At 31.7% G+C, this 20,991-nt stretch overlaps 2 protein-coding genes across 7 annotated transcripts in view; one reads left to right on the forward strand and one right to left on the reverse strand.

Moving 5' to 3' along the window:
- LOC148627628 (uncharacterized) lies at positions 1-16,201 on the reverse strand. Of its 2 annotated transcripts, none has more exons than XM_088576203.1 (9): positions 16,114-16,201; positions 7,171-7,660; positions 5,325-5,430; positions 5,049-5,117; positions 4,351-4,395; positions 3,878-3,932; positions 3,050-3,184; positions 688-741; positions 1-345 (listed from the first exon to the last, which is right to left on the reverse strand). In XM_088576203.1, exons 2-9 carry the CDS (start codon positions 7,443-7,445, stop codon positions 299-301), a joined length of 786 nt encoding a protein of 261 aa, XP_088432329.1. In that variant the 5' UTR covers positions 7,446-7,660; positions 16,114-16,201; the 3' UTR covers positions 1-298. The 2 variants fall into 2 exon arrangements, with proteins under 2 accessions (XP_088432329.1, XP_088432320.1); XM_088576194.1 differs by lacking the exon at positions 16,114-16,201 and adding an exon at positions 8,923-8,997.
- The window catches only part of LOC148627629 (uncharacterized), a 27,942-nt gene continuing 19,751 nt past the window's right edge, over positions 12,801-20,991 (forward strand). The window contains exons 1-2 of one of the 5 annotated variants that reach the window (XM_088576147.1): positions 12,801-12,889; positions 19,854-20,038. In XM_088576147.1, coding sequence (XP_088432273.1) covers positions 19,892-20,038 — 147 coding nt within the window. In that variant the 5' untranslated portion in view covers positions 12,801-12,889; positions 19,854-19,891. Of the gene's footprint in view, positions 12,890-16,194; positions 16,308-18,688; positions 18,728-19,385; positions 19,409-19,853; positions 20,039-20,991 lie in introns of those variants that run through there. The other 4 variants (XM_088576139.1, XM_088576164.1, XM_088576155.1 and 1 more) reach the window with 4 other exon arrangements.

Genomic DNA, 20,991 nt, shown 5'->3' on the forward strand with positions numbered 1-20,991 from the left:
CAAAACAAAATTTTTTTGAAAACCTTTATTTTTTTCATTTGACAGTCTCTTCAATGGATAATTTAAAACAACTGCCAAATGTTTAAATTGTGATATATAACAACTTGGAAGAGCTCATGATTTGTATTAATGCTAATCCAACCAATGAAAAACTGTAACTTTTGCACAGGATCTTCACCAATAGTCTTAAAATTACTGGCACAAAGTGGACTCTTCATAATAATAACCTTTTTTTGCTAAATTCCATTTACACACTATTTCATACATATCTCATTTAAATACACTTTTTACAGGTACATCAATGTTGTCTCTTTTTCTTCTTTTTCTTTTTTGCTGAATTTTCTTCTGAAAATAAAAAAAGGTATTAGTATTTCTATATGTCAGTACATGTAAGGCCAACATCTGTATAGTCACATGATTCACATCTATATTTTAGTGAAGCATTAATGCATTTTTAGAGGAATCTTTATTCGGGAAAGTTTACTTATAGTCCGAATATGTCTTCACATCTTTTATCATTTCATCAGTTCACTTAAAGTATCTTCTCTACCGTTTTCATTTTCTATTAACTGCAATTTAAATATCAAATTACCAAAACAATACACAGGTTTTGCAGATTAAACAATAAATAATACACAATATTTAATTCAAAATATATTCTTTCCTACTTTATTTTGTAATACAAACCTAAAGGTACAACTTTGTCCGTATGTGATTTTCTTCCTATTTGCACTGGGTTCTCTGAGAACAAATGAAATGTCTGTGATCAATGCAATGTCATTAAACCATGCATTAAAAGCTCACAGAAAATTTCACATGAAGAAGTTATGATTGATGTAGCATTTCATGGCAAAAAAAAAGAATAATTTTTTTTTATCAATTACACAGACCCTTCTATGTTCTTGTCAGATATGCTGAGCCAGATTTTTAATTTGATGCACAGCCAAAAGTGCACACATGAGAATCATATGATTTGCAATATATAATTGTAATATTAATCCAGTATGATATGATAATCATATGTTTCTATATTATTATTGCCTGATCAAAGGTTTTTCACAAACAAATGATTATCATATGTTTCAAATCAAAATTAACATTTGAGAATCATATTATTCTCATAAATAAACTATCATATGAATATCATATGTGGCACATTTGGCTGCATAGCTCACAGAAACAACAGCCCACAGGTAAGCATGTGTCTCCACATCATTCTGACTCTCAAGTAAACAAGTCTTCATGCTATCTTCAATATGCTGAGTGCATGTCGAAAGGCAGTAACTACTAATTTTAAAGTCTTTGGTATGACCCATCAGGTGATGGAACCCAGGACCTCCCAAACTTGAGGTGTACATGCTACCATTAGACAAGCAAGGCGATTCAAGAAGTACAATATATGATTTGTTTTGGCAGATACTTATTTTTGTATTTTAAAAATTCAATTTTACAACTAACACTCTCTCAAAATAAAGAAGTGCCTTTTTCACATCAGTTAGTTTTCATCTTTTAATTAACAAAAATTAAGTTAGTTTACAGTATAACTATTAAGCTGAGATACATTATTCTGACTTCCTCATTCATGGTACACAGTAAAGGTGAAGTAAAGTTCTGTCCATGGTATGGATAGAAAAAAACTTCCTCAATTCAGGGTGAATGGATAGGGTATGTAAGTCTTGTCATATGACCGCATGATTTCACAAGAATGGGAGTGCTAATGTACTATTCAAAAGCATAGAGATTTGTCATTTAGAGAGTGTTGAGTTCAGTGTTCAGGGCAAAAATCTTTCTGTGTAAAAAAAAGATAAATATGACAAATAACTATTTCTACATGATAAATGTAGTAAGAAAAACATAAACTAGAAGACTTTGCATTGTTATACAGTGTTTCGAGTACCTGGAAGTAAACAATAAAATACAGGTTGGTCTTCGGGTTTCAATATGTTCTACATCAGAAATTCTGGTAAAGAAAATGAGACTATAACGAGACTTTCATACCCTATTATCACCTGGTGGTCTCAGTAGTACTTACAGCTGCTTTTTATGTTTTGTTTACACTGATTACATTTACACACAGTTTATAGACATGGAAGATTTTGACTATACTCGGCGTCACATAAATAACATACTATTAAAATTTGAATAAAAATATTTTCTACGACTTTATTGACACCAACCGTCGTTTAAATTGTCTTAAATGACTTGCTCATTCGTTTAGCCAAACAGCTTCTCAAAAACAAGTCGCTTATTAGCTTAAATCATGCGTAACAAATCCTTATGGGAAAATCCCATACTAATATCCGCCATGTTGGTTTTTACGGGACGATTTGTTTACAAACGAAGTGCGTAAGTTCCCGTCGAACTCCGGTGACAATCGTCTGCTTGATCAACTTCTCGGTATTATACGTTGTTCGCGTAAAATAAATCCGAGATATCCGAAATAACGCCGAATTGCATTCTGGGTTCTTCGGTTTTTGGACAAACCATTTAAACGTAAACAACATCTCCTAGCAACCCGATCACTGTAAACATGGCCGACTTTTTACAATGTAAATATTGCCACCTAGAATTAAAATCTGACCGGAATTTAACGATTCAATGTTTAGGGAGAAGCCGTTTGGCTAAACGAATGAGCAAGTCATTTAAGACAATTTAAACGACGGTAGGTGTCAATAAAGTCGTAGAAAATATTTTTATTCAAATTTTAACAGTATGTTATTTATGTGACGCCGACTTTAGTTTATAGTAATTAAAGTCTATTTAGAGTCGTATAATCAAGAGCCAGAACAAGTGAATAATAGTGACATTCTGAGCATAACTAATCAAATGTTTGAACTTTGTGATATTTCACAAAATGCAATGTTAGTTTTTCTCAAAGTAAATAATCTCATAAAAAATATAATAGAATGGTGCAAAAATTCTGTAACGCTCTCAGAGTAGTACAAAACATATTCTTTTGTTTTTTGTTCAGTATATCTTAGCAATACGAATTACCAAACATATAAATATTGCATATTAAGGTACATGTATGTAGCAAACTATCAATTACCTGATCCAAATGGTTCAAATCTAGGGACCAAGCCATCTGGTATTTTATGGACTACTGGTTCTGGAACTACTATTGGAGGAAGTTCTGGAATTTCTAAAGACTGCATCACATGCATTTGCCCTTTAAAATTTGGTCCTAAAATAGTTTTTGAATATCTATCATACAAGTACTCCAAAGCTAGATGTTTAGGTATAATAATTTAAAGCAATGTCTCATTTGTTAGTTTTTTTTTAAATTGTACAAAAAATACCACTTCTATATTTTCAAAAGCAAAACTTTTGTTGTTTAATTTTTTTTCCTGAAACCTACGAAAACATATGTTGCTATCATTTCTGTGTAAAACATTAATAAAAACTAAGTATTATTTCAGTTCAGAATTATTTTGGATTGAAGAAAATCAGTAAAAAAAAATTATAAAACTTACCCCTATTAAGAGGGTTAGTCATGCAGTCATGACTAAGTGGGGTTAGAAAGGTTTCATTGTCTTTTGTTTACCAACTAATCTTACCCCTTAGCCATGCTGGCATGACAAACCACCTTAGTAATGGTTAGTTTTACAAATTATTTTTTTTTACTCATTTTCTAAATTCCAAAATAATTCCAAATTCATATCATACCTTGTTTAAAATATTTTTACACAGTATTTTAATGCTGTAATATTACCAGAGGCCAGATGATCTGTATAAAAAATTATTTCAATTTTCATGGCAGTCAAATCATAAAATCACTTAGAAAAATGCACATAAAAGTTGGAGCTTTAAGTCAGATCAGAATTTTTTGCATCGTCTTCACATTATAGTAAAAGTTGAGTTCATTTAAAGTAAGTACCTAGCATGAAGGGAGATTTTTCCTCACTTGGAAATATAGCTGAAAACTGCTGTAACTGTAAAAAGACAGAAAAAAATCATTATTCAATTCAAATAACTAATCTACTGAAATTCACCCTGTCATAAAAAGACAGGTTGCTTCTAAAAATGAAATCTGGCTTTTGTGCTTCTACTGCAGTACAAAATTATTTCATTTTGTAAATTAAAGAAGCCTTCAGATTTCATTTTAATGTATGATGGCCTCAGGTAAATTTCAGGTCAAATTTCATGTTTTAAATTGGTTTACTTAATTAATTGTATGAATGTAAGTTGTACTTGTATTGTATTTGTATAGTTTTTGGCAAGAATACGGATGTATGGATTTTAAACAAACAAAACTATTGATTCTAGTAACATTAGTCTGGAAAATTAATTATGCTAGTACCCTTTTTGAAATACAAATGTCATAATTATTAAGAAGAAATGTATCATTACCTCCCCTGTTTTGTCTTTTGATACAGTAACTTCATAGAAATCATCCTACAAATACATTTAATGTAAGCAATAAGTCAACATGGGGACAAAACATCAAAAATATTCAACAACAAAGGAACATCACTTGTCTGTATACCTTAAAATATAAACAATACACATGTCAGATTTGATAAGTTGTGAGAATATCATGAAAGTACATTTTTAGGATGACAGTGTTCTTTTTAATACACAGAATCAGATTCATGATTTCTAAGATTTTAAGTAATGTATATTCCAAAAGTAACATAAAGGCTGTATATATAAAGGAAGAATTGTGTATTTACAACCTGAATAAACATAACATTATTTCATGTATATATTTTTAAAATTGTCAGCCATCTAAAGAGGCTAATGATTCACAATTTCAATCAGTATTTATAAATAATTTAGAGATTTTAACTTTTGAATTGTTATCGGCTAACATGTCGAATACATCAGTACCACGAAGACAGATATTTTTTTCTTTCTTTCTAGTGAGTGCTTTCAATTTTAGACAGTTTAAATGTGTAGTGAATTATTGGTTCATTTTAATGCATTAACATATAAAAAAAATATCTGCACTATGAAATAAAAAATCATAAAATTGTAAATACATGTATCTACTCCATCTTTGATATAGAATACATGTAAAACAAGGAAAGAATAAAAGCATTACTAACCCCATTACCTCGTAGTTCTGTACTTCCTTTAAGGCTTATTTCAACTCCATTCAGCTCTTTAATATCAAACTGTAATGTTTTGAAAAGATTACTTTTTTTGGCAACATGACTCAATTATAAATGTATGTGATGTGCAAGACTTTTTGATGAAGTGTTTCTAATTGGCAGAAAAAAAAATCAATGTATAATTTTCTTTAATACATGTAATCTATTAGAATGATATATTTCAACATTTTATCTGGAGGCACTTTTGATGTTTCTCACCAAAGTTCTTACATTTAAAGGAGCCTTAATCAGCCACAATTCCTTATCTTGTACATCTTCACCAAGAATATCAGAGTTTGATATCACTGCTTCACCAAATCCCTCTGGTGCTTTATACCTAGTTAAGAATAAAAATACAAAGGGAGATAATACATTCATCAATCCCCTACATGTACATTTGATGATATTTAACACATACTGGTAATGTGTACATGCACAGGTACATTGTGTATAATGGTAGAAGCTTAACTAGCTCTGTTTAAAGAGCTATTTAACCAACCAATTTAACATACAACATGTACCCAAACAGCACATTTAATTAACCCACCATAATCATTATCTTTACACTAAAGCATAATGCTTGAACTGGAAAAAGGGAACCCAAATTACAAATAGTTCTATGCAAATGATTAAAAGATTTACAGTCATTGAGCATGTAACAGTTTTTTAATTAGCATTCCAGCTAAGAATCATGCAAAATGTGATACATGGTTGGAAAGCCTACATATTTTTATTTTTGATATTTTGTTTAAAACGCTTAAGTAAACAGAATCTTTTAACCCTTGTTGATAAGAGTTATAAATCATATAGACAGTACTGCAGAACTCAAAATTAAGGGAGACAACTTTGTAAATGAAACTTTTGGATTAACAATGCAAATTATCTCCTGAGAGCAGACAGATTGGAATGAATAATTATACATGTACATTTCATCGTATAAACCTAAAAACAAACTTAAGAACAAAAATAAAAATGTGTAGCCTTTTCTTTGGGTGTATCACATGTTACCAATTTTGCACAATTCTTACAAAGACTTCTACTTAACAAAAAGCATGTACATGTTTTATTATGGCTAACTGTAGCTTAATTCAAGTTCACATTGTACATGTACCGGTAGTATGTTTTACCATGACTAACAGTAACTTACCTCAAGTTCGCACAGTACATGTGGCATGTTTTACCATGACTAAGAGTAACTGACCTCAAGTTCACACTGTACATGTGGCATGTTTTACCATGACTAACAGTAACTGACCTCAAGTTCACACTGTGCATGTATGTTTTACCATGACTAACAGTAACTTACCTCAAGTTCACACTGTACATGTGGAATGTTTTACCATGACTAACAGTAACTTACCTCAAGTTCGCACTGCACATGTAGTATGTTTTACCATGACTAACAGTAACTTACCTCAAGTTCACACTGTACATGTAGTATGTTTTACCATGACTAACAGTAACTTACCTCAAGTTCACACTGTACATATAGTATGTTTTACCATGGCTAACAGTAACTTACCTCAAGTTCACACTGTACATGTGCATGTGATGTTTAATAATGACTAATAGTAATTTACCTCAAGTTCACATTTTTTTCCTTCCACCTTTATTTAATTCTGGTGATTTAGGATTTTGTTTTCTGGGTGAGTTTGATGTTTTTTCTACTTTGTTAGAAATTGACTAACAGTAACTTACCTCAAGTTCGCACTGCACATGTAGTATGTTTTACCATGACTAACAGTAACTGACCTCAAGTTCACAATGTACATGTGGCATGTTTTACCATGACTAACAGTAACTTACCTCAAGTTCACACTGTACATGTATGTTTTACCATGACTAACAGTAACTTACCTCAAGTTCGCACTGCACATGTAGTATGTTTTACCATGACTAACAGTAACTTACCTCAAGTTCGCACTGTACATGTAGTATGTTTTACCATGACTAACAGTAACTTACTTCAAGTTCACACTGTACATATAGTATGTTTTACCATGACTAACAGTAACTTACTTCAAGTTCACACTGTACATGTGCATGTGATGTTTAATAATGACTAATAGTAATTTACCTCAAGTTCACATTTTTTTTCTTTCCCCCTTTATTTAATTCTGGTGATTTAGGATTTTGTTTTCTGGGTAAATTTGATGTTTTTTCTACTTTGTTAGAAATTGACAACTTTTTACTACTGGTTCTTTCTAACTTCTTTTTTTTCTTTGGCGATGCTATGCTGAAGTCTGACATTTCATCTGCTTCAGAATTCAAATGTTTTTCAGCAATTTTTTTAATTTCTCCATCACTATTATCTTCAGATTCTGATACAGTGTGTGCTGATTTCCTTTTCATATTTCTAAGTGGAATTTTCAACTATTGTTTCATTTACTTTGTATTTAAATAACTATATAGTTTTCCTTCAATTTTAATAATTCCTTATTGTGTTTCATAAGCATCTGCTCCTTTAAAAGATCCCTTCATCTCAACTGAACATCACATTGATAATATGGCTTTTTAACTGCTTCAATCCATGACATTTTATTGAGTAGTTTTCCTTGACAGTTTTACTGAAAAAAAAGAACACCTACATGTAAAAATAATTTTTTTACCAGATATAATTTGAAAGGAAAATTGTTAAAAATAAAGTTTTTTTTATCAATCATTTTCTTCAATGCCATATTTTAAACCTTTTTTAAAGTACTAAAAAACATTTTTACTTTGGGTTTTACCATTAATTCTGCCCTTGCAATTTTTTATCAAATTCAAATTCTTTCTATAAGAAACTGCTAAATCCCCAATTTCAAAATTATAATTGAACGAAATGTCTTGCTATTAGGCATAGCTAGATATGACCACAGAGGTTAAACCTTAAGCAATTAGGAAATATATGGACAACATCATTTAATCAAATACAGCTCTATGCACTGTTATCGTCTTAATACTACAACTAAAATGACATTTAAAGCATGAAAAATAACGTTTTTTATTCAACCCAGTCAGACTAAGGGACATATTTTTTTTTACTGACAGGGAGATCAAGTGTCTATGATATAAATTGAGACTGACCTTTACTTTCCAACATATCGATATTGTCAAATTTCTAAATGATAAAATGAGTGGGAATGGATGGCTGGCTTCAACTTCGTACTTTTGTTTTGGTTTGAAGTCACTACTAGTGATTAGTGCTTTTGTTACATGTATGTTGTCTGTAAAAAATGCTGTCTACTCAAATCCTTTAAGTATTTCATTAAACTTAACCATCAAAACTCTCCTGTTTAATGTCTTCCATTTTTACACAATACTGTACTTGGACCTTGGTTGCTGTTATTTACATGATTCTTTTTTTCTTGGGAAACACATTTCCACAATATCCACACAGTTACAAAGTTTCCATAGGGGCAGATGTTTCAGTACAAATTATGATGGAAAAACAGAAACGATAATTGAAAGTGATGAGAAAAAATACAAAGTCAAAGGCATGCAGAAGATCAGGACGATTTTGATGACAATGATTAGGGGGCAGGTGATGATGATGATCTAGAAACTTGTGTGACATCTTATTCAAGGATCCACAACAATATAGGGGTAACATTTTTTTCAGAAGAACTAGGGGGAATATTTTTTCTTGATCAACTTTAGAGGGGGATACATATTTTTTTTGTTTTCATTGGTCAGAGATGAGGAGACGGAACTGCTCAATATATTGGTTGCAGTAATGTCTCTATTTTTGTTCCACAAAATTCTGGCAACGACATATTAATAAATGTATTAGGCTAATAATTAGCTGAATGACAAAGTTGTTGGGGTCAAAATCTTATACATGACTTACAACACGTGCAACTTGTAAACACAGACTATAGTTTAATTTATGCAAGGCTGGAACCAGTTTATCAACAAATTCATGCTTTTATCCCGGACTAGTAACATATTATCCGTATAAGTATAGGGCTCGAAGGGAAGGATAAATATACAGGATAAACTTTTACAACAAAAACAAACTAACTGATTATAGTGGTTTATGATAATTAATACACAAATAGTTTTTTTCTATATACATCCGTTGAGAAAAATGCTATACATATATGCACTTCCGAGGTTGTCACGTGTAAACCCTTAAATTGCATTATCTTTCTTCGGATGCATAAGACAATAATAATAATTACATGCATATGATATTAAACCTTCTTTTCATGTCACCAGAATTCCTTGAACAGTTTCAGGACTGAGAAGATGTGCTTGTCAAATTTATTTAACAGTTGGTCATGCATGGAGACAGGGTGATTCATATTTAAATATATTCATATTTATATATATATATACTTTTGTTTGCAGAAGTTTGAAATACAAAGAGGAAATTTAATTACAATTTAAAGGACAATATGATTCTGTGCAGCAGGAAATTAATAATAACAACGAGCCACTTCCTTTGTTGAAACGATCTGTTAGGCCCTCCATCAAAAGTTTTCAGTTTATTTTGTGTATTATACAAGATCTGCATACATCCATGCATCCATGTATCATTTGTAGCCTATTTTTTTTTAAAGATTCTTAGGGGAAACTATACTGAAAGTTTAAGAATAGCTAACACCAACGGACTTATGTAAGTTATTAGAACTATTTCTACGTCACACACTTAAATACACGAATACAGTGCAACAAGCAAGGCCAACGATTTTTATAGAAGTTAACTGTTTATCCTAAAAATACGGAATTGTCAACACTGGAGGCTAAAAACCACTAATTCCACTTCCCATAGGCTTCTATGCTAATTTCACAATATTCAATGGCTTCTCTGGACTTTACCTTAACTTTAACCTGCAGAGGACTATATATCAGCATGATTCTACATATGTCAGCTCACAATCCTCAGAATGGCATGTGGCGTTAGCAGACTTGCAGTGCAGTACTGGTCACCGGAAGTGAAGGGTATATAAATAGCATGGGAAATCCCAGTGCTTTCACAAGATAGGGGTATATTTAAAAATCATTATGGAGATTAGGCTTCACATCACAAGAAGCAAAATGCACCTATAAAATGTACAGAAATGTTTTTCCTTTCAGAAACTGTTTACATTTTTTAAATAAGATGAGAACTTTTTTCACAGCACTATGAGGAACAGGGGTAATTTCTGCGTAGGACTATTTTTGCGTACGTTCCAAATGCTCATTGGTTGAATTGGTGGTCTGTAACCTGGAAACCACTAGATATTGCGGACCTGTACACACCTTAAGTTTCTCAGTATGCTTTTCCACATTATGGAATTATAGCTCTCAAAGATACCACAAAAGATAGAATGAAGCTTGAAAACAAGTAAGTTTTATTTAGAGTTGGCATATAACACTTAATAAGATACATAAGCTCAGGTGAGCTTTCGATCGACATAATATAACAAATAAGTATTAACACCAGATTTAACAAAGCATGCAAACAAATATGATAAGAGCTGGCTATGAAAGATGATCTAAAATATCACTATAAATTAAAAGCATATAGAGACGATAAGTGTTATTTAGAGCAAAATGAAAATATACTTCAGATGGCCTAGATGGAAAATCAGAACAGGCTGTTCATTTATACTTGGTCACATCCCGAGATTCAATCATGTTCTAAAACTAATTGAAATTTGCGATTTTTTTCCTAAAGTCATCAGGTAGGTATTCAATTAAACAGTTGCAGCATATTAAAAGAGTTCTTACCATAGGTAGTAGTTCGTACTCTATGTATATCTACAATATTTTAATATCTAAAATCATAATATAAGTTTTTTTTTTTAAATAACAACATCATGTCAGTTTGTTAACAACCTTAAAACATTCTATATAGCCATTGTACGAATCCTTCTGATCTTTAGTGATGGTACTTAAGCTCGATCTAACAGATCATCAAATGTAATCTCATAGTCAAGACACTGATACGTAGTACTGTACTTGGTAGATATTCCTCATGCTTTGTAAAAAAAAAACCATTCCAAATCATCTTTCAAATATACCGAAGAGGGTGTTTTCAATTCAAAAGGCTGGATTTTTTTTCTATCGACAACATATTTGTCAAGAGTGGTAGACGCGTTTTTCAACAAAAGGTCGGCGTTCCAATTTGAACAAATTGTGCTCCTCTGCTCGCTGACCTATTCCTTCATTCTTAAGAGGCTGATTTTTTGTCTGATCTGATCCAAAGGAAGGAGCATCGTTTAGCTAGATCCTTTGATCTCAGTTCCCGCTATATAGACGACGTATTATCATTAAACAATCCTGGTTGTGGGGATTTTATACATAGCCCAAGGAATTTGAGATAAATAATACTACAAACACTGCGAAGTCAGTCGCACATCTTGACCTACACTTAGAGATCGATAGAAAATGAAAACTACTGACCAAACTATACGACAAACACGATTACTTTTTATGCCGTATCGTCAACTTTCCTTTCATCTGTGGCAACATCCCTTCAGCACCTGCGTATGGATTTTACATATTACAACTCAAACAGTATACCGGAGCTTGCCGTAACTACACAGACTTTTTGTATCGCGCTAGACTTCTTACGATTCCGGATTATGTTGTTACAAGATTGTAGTCATCAATAAAAAAGTTTTCCGGTCGTCATCATGAACTCGTGGAACGTTATCCATGAGAACCAATTTGTTTCCCGTGTCATAGTTTATTTATTTAATTTGGAGAGGTAGCAAATTTGAATTATTACTTTTAGTGCAAAAATGCCAAAGGACAAAAGTTACAATTCGAAAAGATAAAAGTATGCAATATGATAAGTTTATTTAATTTGGAGCAGCCAATGTGCTTATAAGCATATAAATATATTCTGATAATTACCGTCTCTTTCGTTGACCGCATATTGTGGTTTGTGTCTAAATATATAATTTATGCGGATCAATGTATATTGTCATAGACCTGTAATTAAAATAATCATAGGTCTCTAGTATTGTATATGTATCTAGACATTGCCTCTAACGGGACTAATAACCCCGCAACCTGTCGAACCCTGTACATTTGGGGACAAATGTGGACACACGATGATGATGGACACAGTTTTTATGGGGATTTATTTAGCAATTTGCTGCCATTCTCCAAACCACAATCAGTACTATTTACTTGATAACACAGTGATAGAATATAACCGCAAATTTACTTAAAACACAAATTCCTGACAATATGCACGTCCCAATATAGTAATCATGCAATTGTAAGTTGTTTAGGGGGAGTTGCGAAAAACACATGAGACCAAGTTTTGCTGAAAAACGCCGTTATTTCTACAACTTTTGCCCAAACAGAAATTCCCGACAATTTGCGCATCCCGATAAGGTAGTCGAACACTCCATTGAGTTTCATTACGATCATGCGAGTCGTCAGGGCGGAATTGTGGACAACGCACCAGACCAAGTTTTGCTGAAAAACGCCTAGTATGTTCAACAATAGTTATTTCTACAATATACATATATAGCTGTATATATAGCTGCTAAGAAAATATTTCGGACAGACAGACGGACGACCGGACAGACAGACAGATAGAAACCTATATACCCCGAAACTTCGTTTGCGAGGGGACTATAACAATTCGACCAAACAAGTCACAAGTATTTAGTCTAGTCTAAACTAAAGACCCTATAATGAATGCAAAATTATTGCCAATGAGACATATGTCGCGTCCAGAGTAGCTAGACTTAATTTTTCAATACACTGGAACATTTCGGACTTTTACCTCCAAGACGACCATAGCTATTCAAAGACCGCATAAGAAAAAAAGTTTTTACTTTTGTACAGTAGCTTTCTCTAAATCACTGGTATGTATTCTATGTAATTCATAGGCACATTGACACTACATAGTGATGGCCTCTTCTCACAGGTAGAAGATTAACCTTTACCATGCGGGAACCGTATATATACGGTTATGGGCTGTTTTCCGATATCAAATAAGATAGTAAGAGAAGGAATTAAAGCATTGTTTTCAAGAGCATACCCAACAGGTTTTTTTGCAAATAAAGACGGGAAAGCTTAGTTTCAATTTTCTGGTTTTAGTCATCAGACTAACATAATTTTATACCCCTGTTTAACTAACTTGGTAGAGTGTTTGCTTTCAGTGCTTGCAACCCAGGTTCAATTCCTTGCTTATACTGTAATAAAAATCGTTGAATGCATCAAGCTCAACTGTTACATATTGATGTTTTAATGTCAGAACGTTCTCAAGAATTGTAAATGCTAAAGACACATCAAGGATTTTGGGAAGATAATACAAAAAAACGACACTTTTTTTACTGCTCAAAGATCCTAGATCCATAGAATTTTTTAGCTGAAAACTGGTTTCCAGAGCATACTTTCACTCAGCTTTCTAGAATTTAATAAAACTTAACAGGTAAAGGAATAGCTATTTTGATTTTAAAATTAATTGGTCAAAGGCCTAGGTTACATGTGCTTAGGATACTGGTCAGATTTAACAGAGGACACATAATGCTATTATTTGATTCCAAATCAATGTAAAAAAGATTTGAAAATGCAAAATTGTTGCCATAATAAATGACAAATGTGGTCAGAAGTCTGCTTTTCTTCATGAACATACATGAACATGAATGTATGAATATATGAATGTTAGAACACTAGTAATGAAAAAATGAAATTAGTCCAAATTTAGTCGACAACTTACATTTTGGATTGTCTGTGAATGACATTGCTGAATTATCCTAATGCATGTAACAACACTAGTAAGTGGCTTGAAATGTGCTTTATCACTGATTTGCTTTATTAACAGATATACATGTCTTCCATTTTTGTCCCCTGCGACACAATATTTGTTTTTTGTTATGCATTTACCAAATAAGTTTGTTTTTGGTATGTGGCCTTATTATGAAGATTTACAGAGTAAGTTCGACTTTGGTTATGGTTGAATGATTTTTACGGAAGTTATAGCCCTTGGACTTTGAAAATTTCAGTGAATTTATAGTTTTCCACACTTTTTTTTGGTAATGCTTTTACCATTACTGTGAGAAGTTACAGATTACATGTAAGTTCGACTTTGGTTATGGTTGAATGATTTTGATGGAAGTAAAGCCCCTTGGACTTAGAAAGTTTCAGTGAATTTACAGTTTTCTGCACATTTTTTGTAATGCTTTTACCAATTGATTTTATATTTTGTATGTAGTCTTACTATGAGAAGTTACATATTAAGTTTGACTATAGTTATGGTTGAATGATTTTTACAGAAGCTATGGCCCTTGGATTTAGGAAATTTCAATGACTTCTAAGTTTTCTGCACTTTTTTTTCGCGGAGAACATTGGAAAGCTGTTCTTTTATTTCTTCCAAAAATCTTATCCTCTGACCAATTAAAACCAAACTTGGTGTGAATGTTCCTTGGGGTATCCTGAATAGAACTGATGTGGGGATTTTTTATCGGTTGAAAAAAAAATGGCTGCTATTACTAAAAATAGAATGTAGTTCTCAGGCAGTAGTTTTTCACATGTATCACCAAAACCGTTAGGTTTAACCAAATTCGGATATGGGATTATTGTGTCAGCATAATGAGATCTATCTGCGTTAAAATTTTCATTTTAATCTGTGAAACCATGTTGGAGTTAATGTCATTTTTTTATGTCTTTTGCTATATTTAATGTTATTTCTTTCAAAAATGTTCTCCTCTGATACTATTTGGCCAATTGGAACCAAACTTGGGATGAATGTTCCTAAGGGTATTTTTATAGAACTTTCGAGGGATTTTTGATCTGTTGGAAAACATGGCTGCTGTTACTAAAAATAGAACAAAGGGATCTGACAGAAGTTTTTATCGTTTATTTCCAAAACCATTAGATTTTGCCAAATTCTTTCAATTGTTGAAATGATCCTTATTATAAGGCCCACAAAAGTCTCCAAAGGATCAAAATTGTCTGAAGACACCATGAAAGAGTTATTGAAAAATGAAGTTTTTTTTTTATAGTTTTCAGCCAATGTCTTGAAAACTATGATATAAAGAATGAAACTTTCAGTTGCGGAAATGATCCACATGATAAGGTCTGCTAAAGTTTGTGGGAATCAAAGTTTTGGGACAACTGCTTATTAGAGTTATTGCCCTTGAAAGATGAAAAATTAACTTTTCTTATCAGTTTTCAGCCAATATCTTGAAAACTATAATAGACAGAGTGAAACTTTCAATTGATGAAATGATTCTTATTATAAGTCCTACCAAAGTCATCTTTGAGTCAAAATTGTCAGACAGCTCCTTGTTGGAGTTATTGCCCTTGAAAGGCAAAGATTTAACCAGGTGAGCGATTCAGGCTCCTTGGAGCCTTTTGTTAAGTTTGTCTGTCTGTATTTTTGTCATAAGATTGTTTATTTAGCTGTTTTAGATTTGTGAAGTGTCAGATAAGGCATGGCCTATTTTGAAATATAAGTTTTAAAAGTTCTTTGATAGGTAAAAAATACTAAATAAAGCCATGTGTCAATATGAGGGATCTTCTTGAAATTTAAAAGATTTGTCCTAGTGTTTTAGTTTTTGTTTCCAAATGTTATGTTTATTTAAGGATTGTATTTAATTTTTGACCAGGTCATGTGAGCATTAAAAATTAAAAAAAACACAAACTTATACTTTAATTTCTCATACAAATGTAGATTAAGATAAAAAATAAGATTTGTCCATTCATCAAAGACTTTATATAATGTAGCTTTGAATTATATGAATTGCAGACTGGACTGATCGATGTTAATGACATTGACTTCACAGTACCAAGTTGTCCAGATGAGAAATAAACAATCCAATGAAATTATATAAGTTACCTCAGCATGCTTGTAGAAGTTTACTACTGGATGGACTTATTTTATTGTTGGCATATTTCTACTACATGTGTATGTAGGTTGTTACTTGTTGATGTTCACATGTATATGTACTTGTATCTTAATTTGTTAATTTTTGCATGTGATAGTACTCTGATTATTTTCACTAGTGTTTTTTTTTATTAAGATTAAAGTTCTTTTAAATTTGTTAATTTAACTTGCATTCAAGACATGCAAACTTCTGATTACCCCGTCATCTGTTACTGCTGTAGTCTGTCATTCATCAGTAGTCCATTGACTTATGGTATATTGGATGGACAGGGAAATCCATGTTACTATTTATAGCTAAGATAACAAAATATTTGAATTAAATAACTTCGTCACACATGAATACAACCCCAGGAAGAAACCTTTTAAAAAAGTTAAGCATGTGATGTCTGTAAGTAAGTACATATATATTTAGAACAACAGTTTAGTTTTTGTCTTTTGAATTGTTTTTAATGAAAAAAAAATTAGCTGAAAAAAATGTGTATGTAACAAAAAATGCTTAACTCAAATGAGAAGCATATTTTAGTATTGTATATGATTGTGCAATCAGTATCTACAACGAAACTGCATATAACAAAGGTCTAAATTTTGATAATATTTTTTGTATGAAACATCAAAAGAAAACCTCGTAAAAATGTGTCAGTTGTATTTGTCCATTTTTGCACAAAGCTAATGGAGAATGGGTGTGTATTTGATTTAAGACAGCTACATTGTATGACAAAATGTATTGTACATTTCAAGATATTATTATTGTCAACTAACTTAATAAGTATAATAACTAATTATTACTAATATAAGAAGAGACAAGAGTATCGGAAATGTTTGTCTGAACCAATAACGGAATTTTTTACCACATGTTAACATGTAAATGTAAACAGGGTGAGAATACTACCATATATGGGCATTAATTCATCACATAGTAGTCACTAAGTACATGTGATCCATTGAATAAGATGGATGAAAAAATCATCTTCAGTAGTTTGTGTAGTAGTCACATTAAGTTCCTGACTCATATTTAATGTAGATTTAATTTTATAGTGTTAATGTGACCTTGGGTTTTATACATATAGATTATGCATTCTTTCACATTCTTTTGACAGTAATAAAAGATGAACATTTATTTGTTTTTAAATGTCTAGTGGTTTTGATAAGAACTTTTTAAAGCTTGCATTACTATTATTTAACTGACAACCCTATGATTATTGTGTTCTAGGATTAGAAAAAATAGGTTTTTATGGAAAACTTCAGAAATTCAGGTTTATTTTTAGCCATAGTGAAAGTGGGACATAAAGAAAGAACTTGCCCTCAGCTAAATTACACTTGCCCCAGGTGATAGGGAATGGAAATCTTAAAATACTGCCCTAGAACCTCATACCCTACTCCCTTCCCACATCCATGAAAATGAAGAACCATTAAACGTCCCTTTGTTTTCTTTAAGTCCATGACTTCATTTATTTTAAATTGATTTAGGGGTAATATGATTATATAAATCACAGAAAATACTTGCATGAAACAGGTTAGAGGCCAGGTTAACCAATATTATTGAAATGCCAAATAAACAACTGATAAACTACAGGTGTTTTAAAAATGATTTTTGTCAGGAAAATCAGTTTTTAAACACTGTAGGAAGGTCTAATCTTTTTTTTTCATGATATGAATTTGATTTAGTTATGTCGTATCAAGCATTTTGAATTGCAATACAATGAAATTTATTGATTTTGATAGAAAAATGTACACAATGTACTCTATTGCAAACAAATGTTTGGGTTACGCAAATATTTGGAAAGTTTTTTTTTGTACAATTTTTACAAGTTTAAGGGTAGATGTTTTAAAGCCTCAAATACATTGAAGCAGTCAACAGCAGTGACCCAGCATATATCTGTTTGGTTTTATCCAAATTTCGACATGGTTGAAGTATTCAGCATGATGAGATGTTTCTGTTGGCACATTTTGTGACAATCTGTTGACTCATGTTAAAGCATTTTTTGAAAATTTTTTTTAGTATTTTTGAAATTACTACAATGAAAAATCTTTTCCTCAGAAACCACTGAACAGAATTTAATAAAAGTTAATATGATTTTCCTTAGAATGTCCTGCATAAAATGCCTATGAATATTTTTTTATTCATGAAAAAACATGGCTGCTTTTACACAAAATAGAATGTAGCTTATCAAGCCAGATGAGCAATTCAGGCTCTTTAGAGCTTCTAGTTAAGCATTAAGTGTACCTATGTTTTGAAACCTAGTCACCTTAAACCTATAAATATTTTCATATTCAACTGTTTAAACTGTGTATTGTCATCTCTAAGACTCTGTCCTTTACATGTACTTGCATTCAGACATGACATTCCATACTTCCTTCCAACTTGGCTTTCTGTAAATATGTCATATTCACCCCCTTTTTACGAGGAACCTCGTCAGGCACCTTTTTTTTTCAAAGTGTCTGAATCTGCCCCTGGTGACCTAGTCATCTCTGATATATACTTGCCTTCATATATGGTTTTTTAAAGGTCATGAAGGTGCCATGTAACTAGATGATCTTTAGATAAGGGTACTAATAATCAGTTGAACAAGTTGTAGTCTATTGAAAGTGATAGAAAATGTTTTTTCTATTGTATTGCTGCTAATTACAATAAATTTATTTGTTCACGGGACACGGCTTTTTGTGAAATTAAGCATATTTGCAGCCTCATCCACCTTCTGTCTTCATTACCTATACATGTAAAGTTAAATAGGTCAAACTTCCTGATTGCCTACTAATGTCACATGTAATTAATGCATAGTTTAATGGTGGTAAGATCTGCAAAGTTTATAAGGTAATGTAAAAGTTAGTCAGATTTTCTAATTACTAATTTTATTTTTGTTTCCTGTCAAGATTTTAAAAATGAGCAGTAATTTGCAGAGCAATTTGCAGTTGGCCTCATTATATTCATATGGGTAGTACTGGTATACTGGTGTTTATCATTTTTTGCAACTGGCCAGTGACATGTACCATCAGCTATTCATTCAGCAATATCAATCTTTTGCATTGTTATTTTTTTTTAAAGTTTTGTTTTGCATGCATAGACTTCACTAAATCATAGATTTTCAAGGTCTATTTTAATTTTTTTTGTGTGTGGTATTTTGGCAAAGGTATTTACTTCCTGCATCTATTAAAGTATGAAATTGTTGTAAATTATTGCTCATTAAGATTGTTTTTGTCATAGTTTTCTTTTCTGACTTACATACATTATGTATTCATTGTTCATGTACATTGCATTCAGAACATTAACTTTTGTTGCTCTTCTAAATTCTGTTTGTTTACTGAGTGTGCACAGTTATTCTCATTCAATCAGTCAATAGAAAGTTGGTGTAAATGGAAAAAAAGCTACCTTCACCGAATTTTAACATTCTTTGAGCTACGTGTAGGTTAATGATATGCACTTCAACACATTTTACAGTATGAATTTGGGTCAGACTATTTTGACTAGGAAAAGTTTTCAATGCTACAAAATACAGTAGGTGGTGATGACATGTGATAAGATAACGCTTCTGTTATGGACTTTAAAGGGATATAATTGACCATTGTATAGCTAATCCTGACTTGGATAATTTGTCTACCGTTTCTATCCTTGGGGGTTCGTTTCTACTGATCAACTTTCAGGATGTTTATTAGTGATGTTAAATTTGTTTGGGATACAAGATCATATCTTTTAATGACTTGTTGTGAAAATCCAATTACCATCTGACTGAAGAGAAATTTATTTAATTTTGTTTTGTTAATTGCTGCATACAGGTGTATAAAAATTTTAATCTTGAGTTAACCAAACTGCAGATTTCATTTACTTCATTTTACTCCAAGGAATAAATATAGATTGAATACAGGAACAGTCAGATTTTCTGCATAGTTTCAAGTTGTAGTGATGTATATGTATAGTGAACAATGTTAGTGTATTGTTTTAGGACTTGATCCGGTGAAAATGTGACCTACATATAACAGAATGGGTTCTGTGCCCTATCATATCTACAGAACATTTAAAGACAGACTTGAAGATCATCCAGAAAGTATTATCTGGACCAGACCTCGTCATGTGTGTATTCTTAAAGGCGTCACAGGAAAATGTGGAATAAAAGTTAAAGTTTACCAGGTATGTTTGTTCTGGAAATTGTAGTTCATGCAGTAAGTCCATTTTATTAATGTTTGATGGATAATTAATAACCTGTTAAAAATTGGTTTAAGAAAAATTACATGAAAAGTGATTTAACATATGATAAACTTGGTCTTTTGTCCAGTGAAATTCTTACTTGAATGTTTAAGATTTGAAGAATTCAGTAATCACTGCTACTTGCAGAGATCAATTTTTGGTACTTTTGATACTCAAATGAAACCTAGCTGTAAAAAGAAGCAGTTTGAAGAATCATGGAAGAAATGAAAGTATGTGCCCTTAGGAAACAGAGAAAATATATAGATGCAAGATAACGTAAAAAGAGAATATCACAGCATAATAGGGGAGATGTTATGATCTGTCGAAATGTTCAAAGCTGATGTTCTTCTGTTTCTCAGGTCACAATCGATGTAACTGTAACGTAATGTTGTAATTAGAAATTGCCAATATATTTTTAGTTTCACGGCAATAGCCTGAGATAAGAATTGAAACAATGGAAAATTTATAAAGTTTCTGGATAATAAACTATAATGACAAAGCAGGGCTTGGAATAAAGACATGTTTGAAAGGTGCTGTTGAGGGATACTTCTATAGTACAAGTTGATATATATATGTGTACACAGTAATACCCTTCTGAAAAAAAATGAAGGACACTCAAGTTTTCAGAAACTTGTAAATATCTTGATGATATTTTTTGTAAGGAACAAACAAAGTTGACTATTCATCCTGAAAATTGAGTAGTTACAGTCCACTGCCACAATGTCATTTTATTTCCACACAGCTCTCCCATGGCACTAATATTTTAATATAATGAAAACTTTAATGTTATATTATCTTCTATGATAAACAATCACAAATCACAAGGTTTTTTTTAATGACCTACAAATAAAGTGAGAGGTTTTAGATAATTATAGTTTTGATGGGGAGATGTAAAT

The sequence above is a fragment of the Perna viridis genome, chromosome 1 (genome assembly GCF_037379345.1).
Source record: "Perna viridis isolate PV_CMFRI_1.1 ecotype Kerala chromosome 1, ASM3737934v1, whole genome shotgun sequence".
NCBI lineage: Eukaryota > Metazoa > Mollusca > Bivalvia > Mytilida > Mytilidae > Perna > Perna viridis.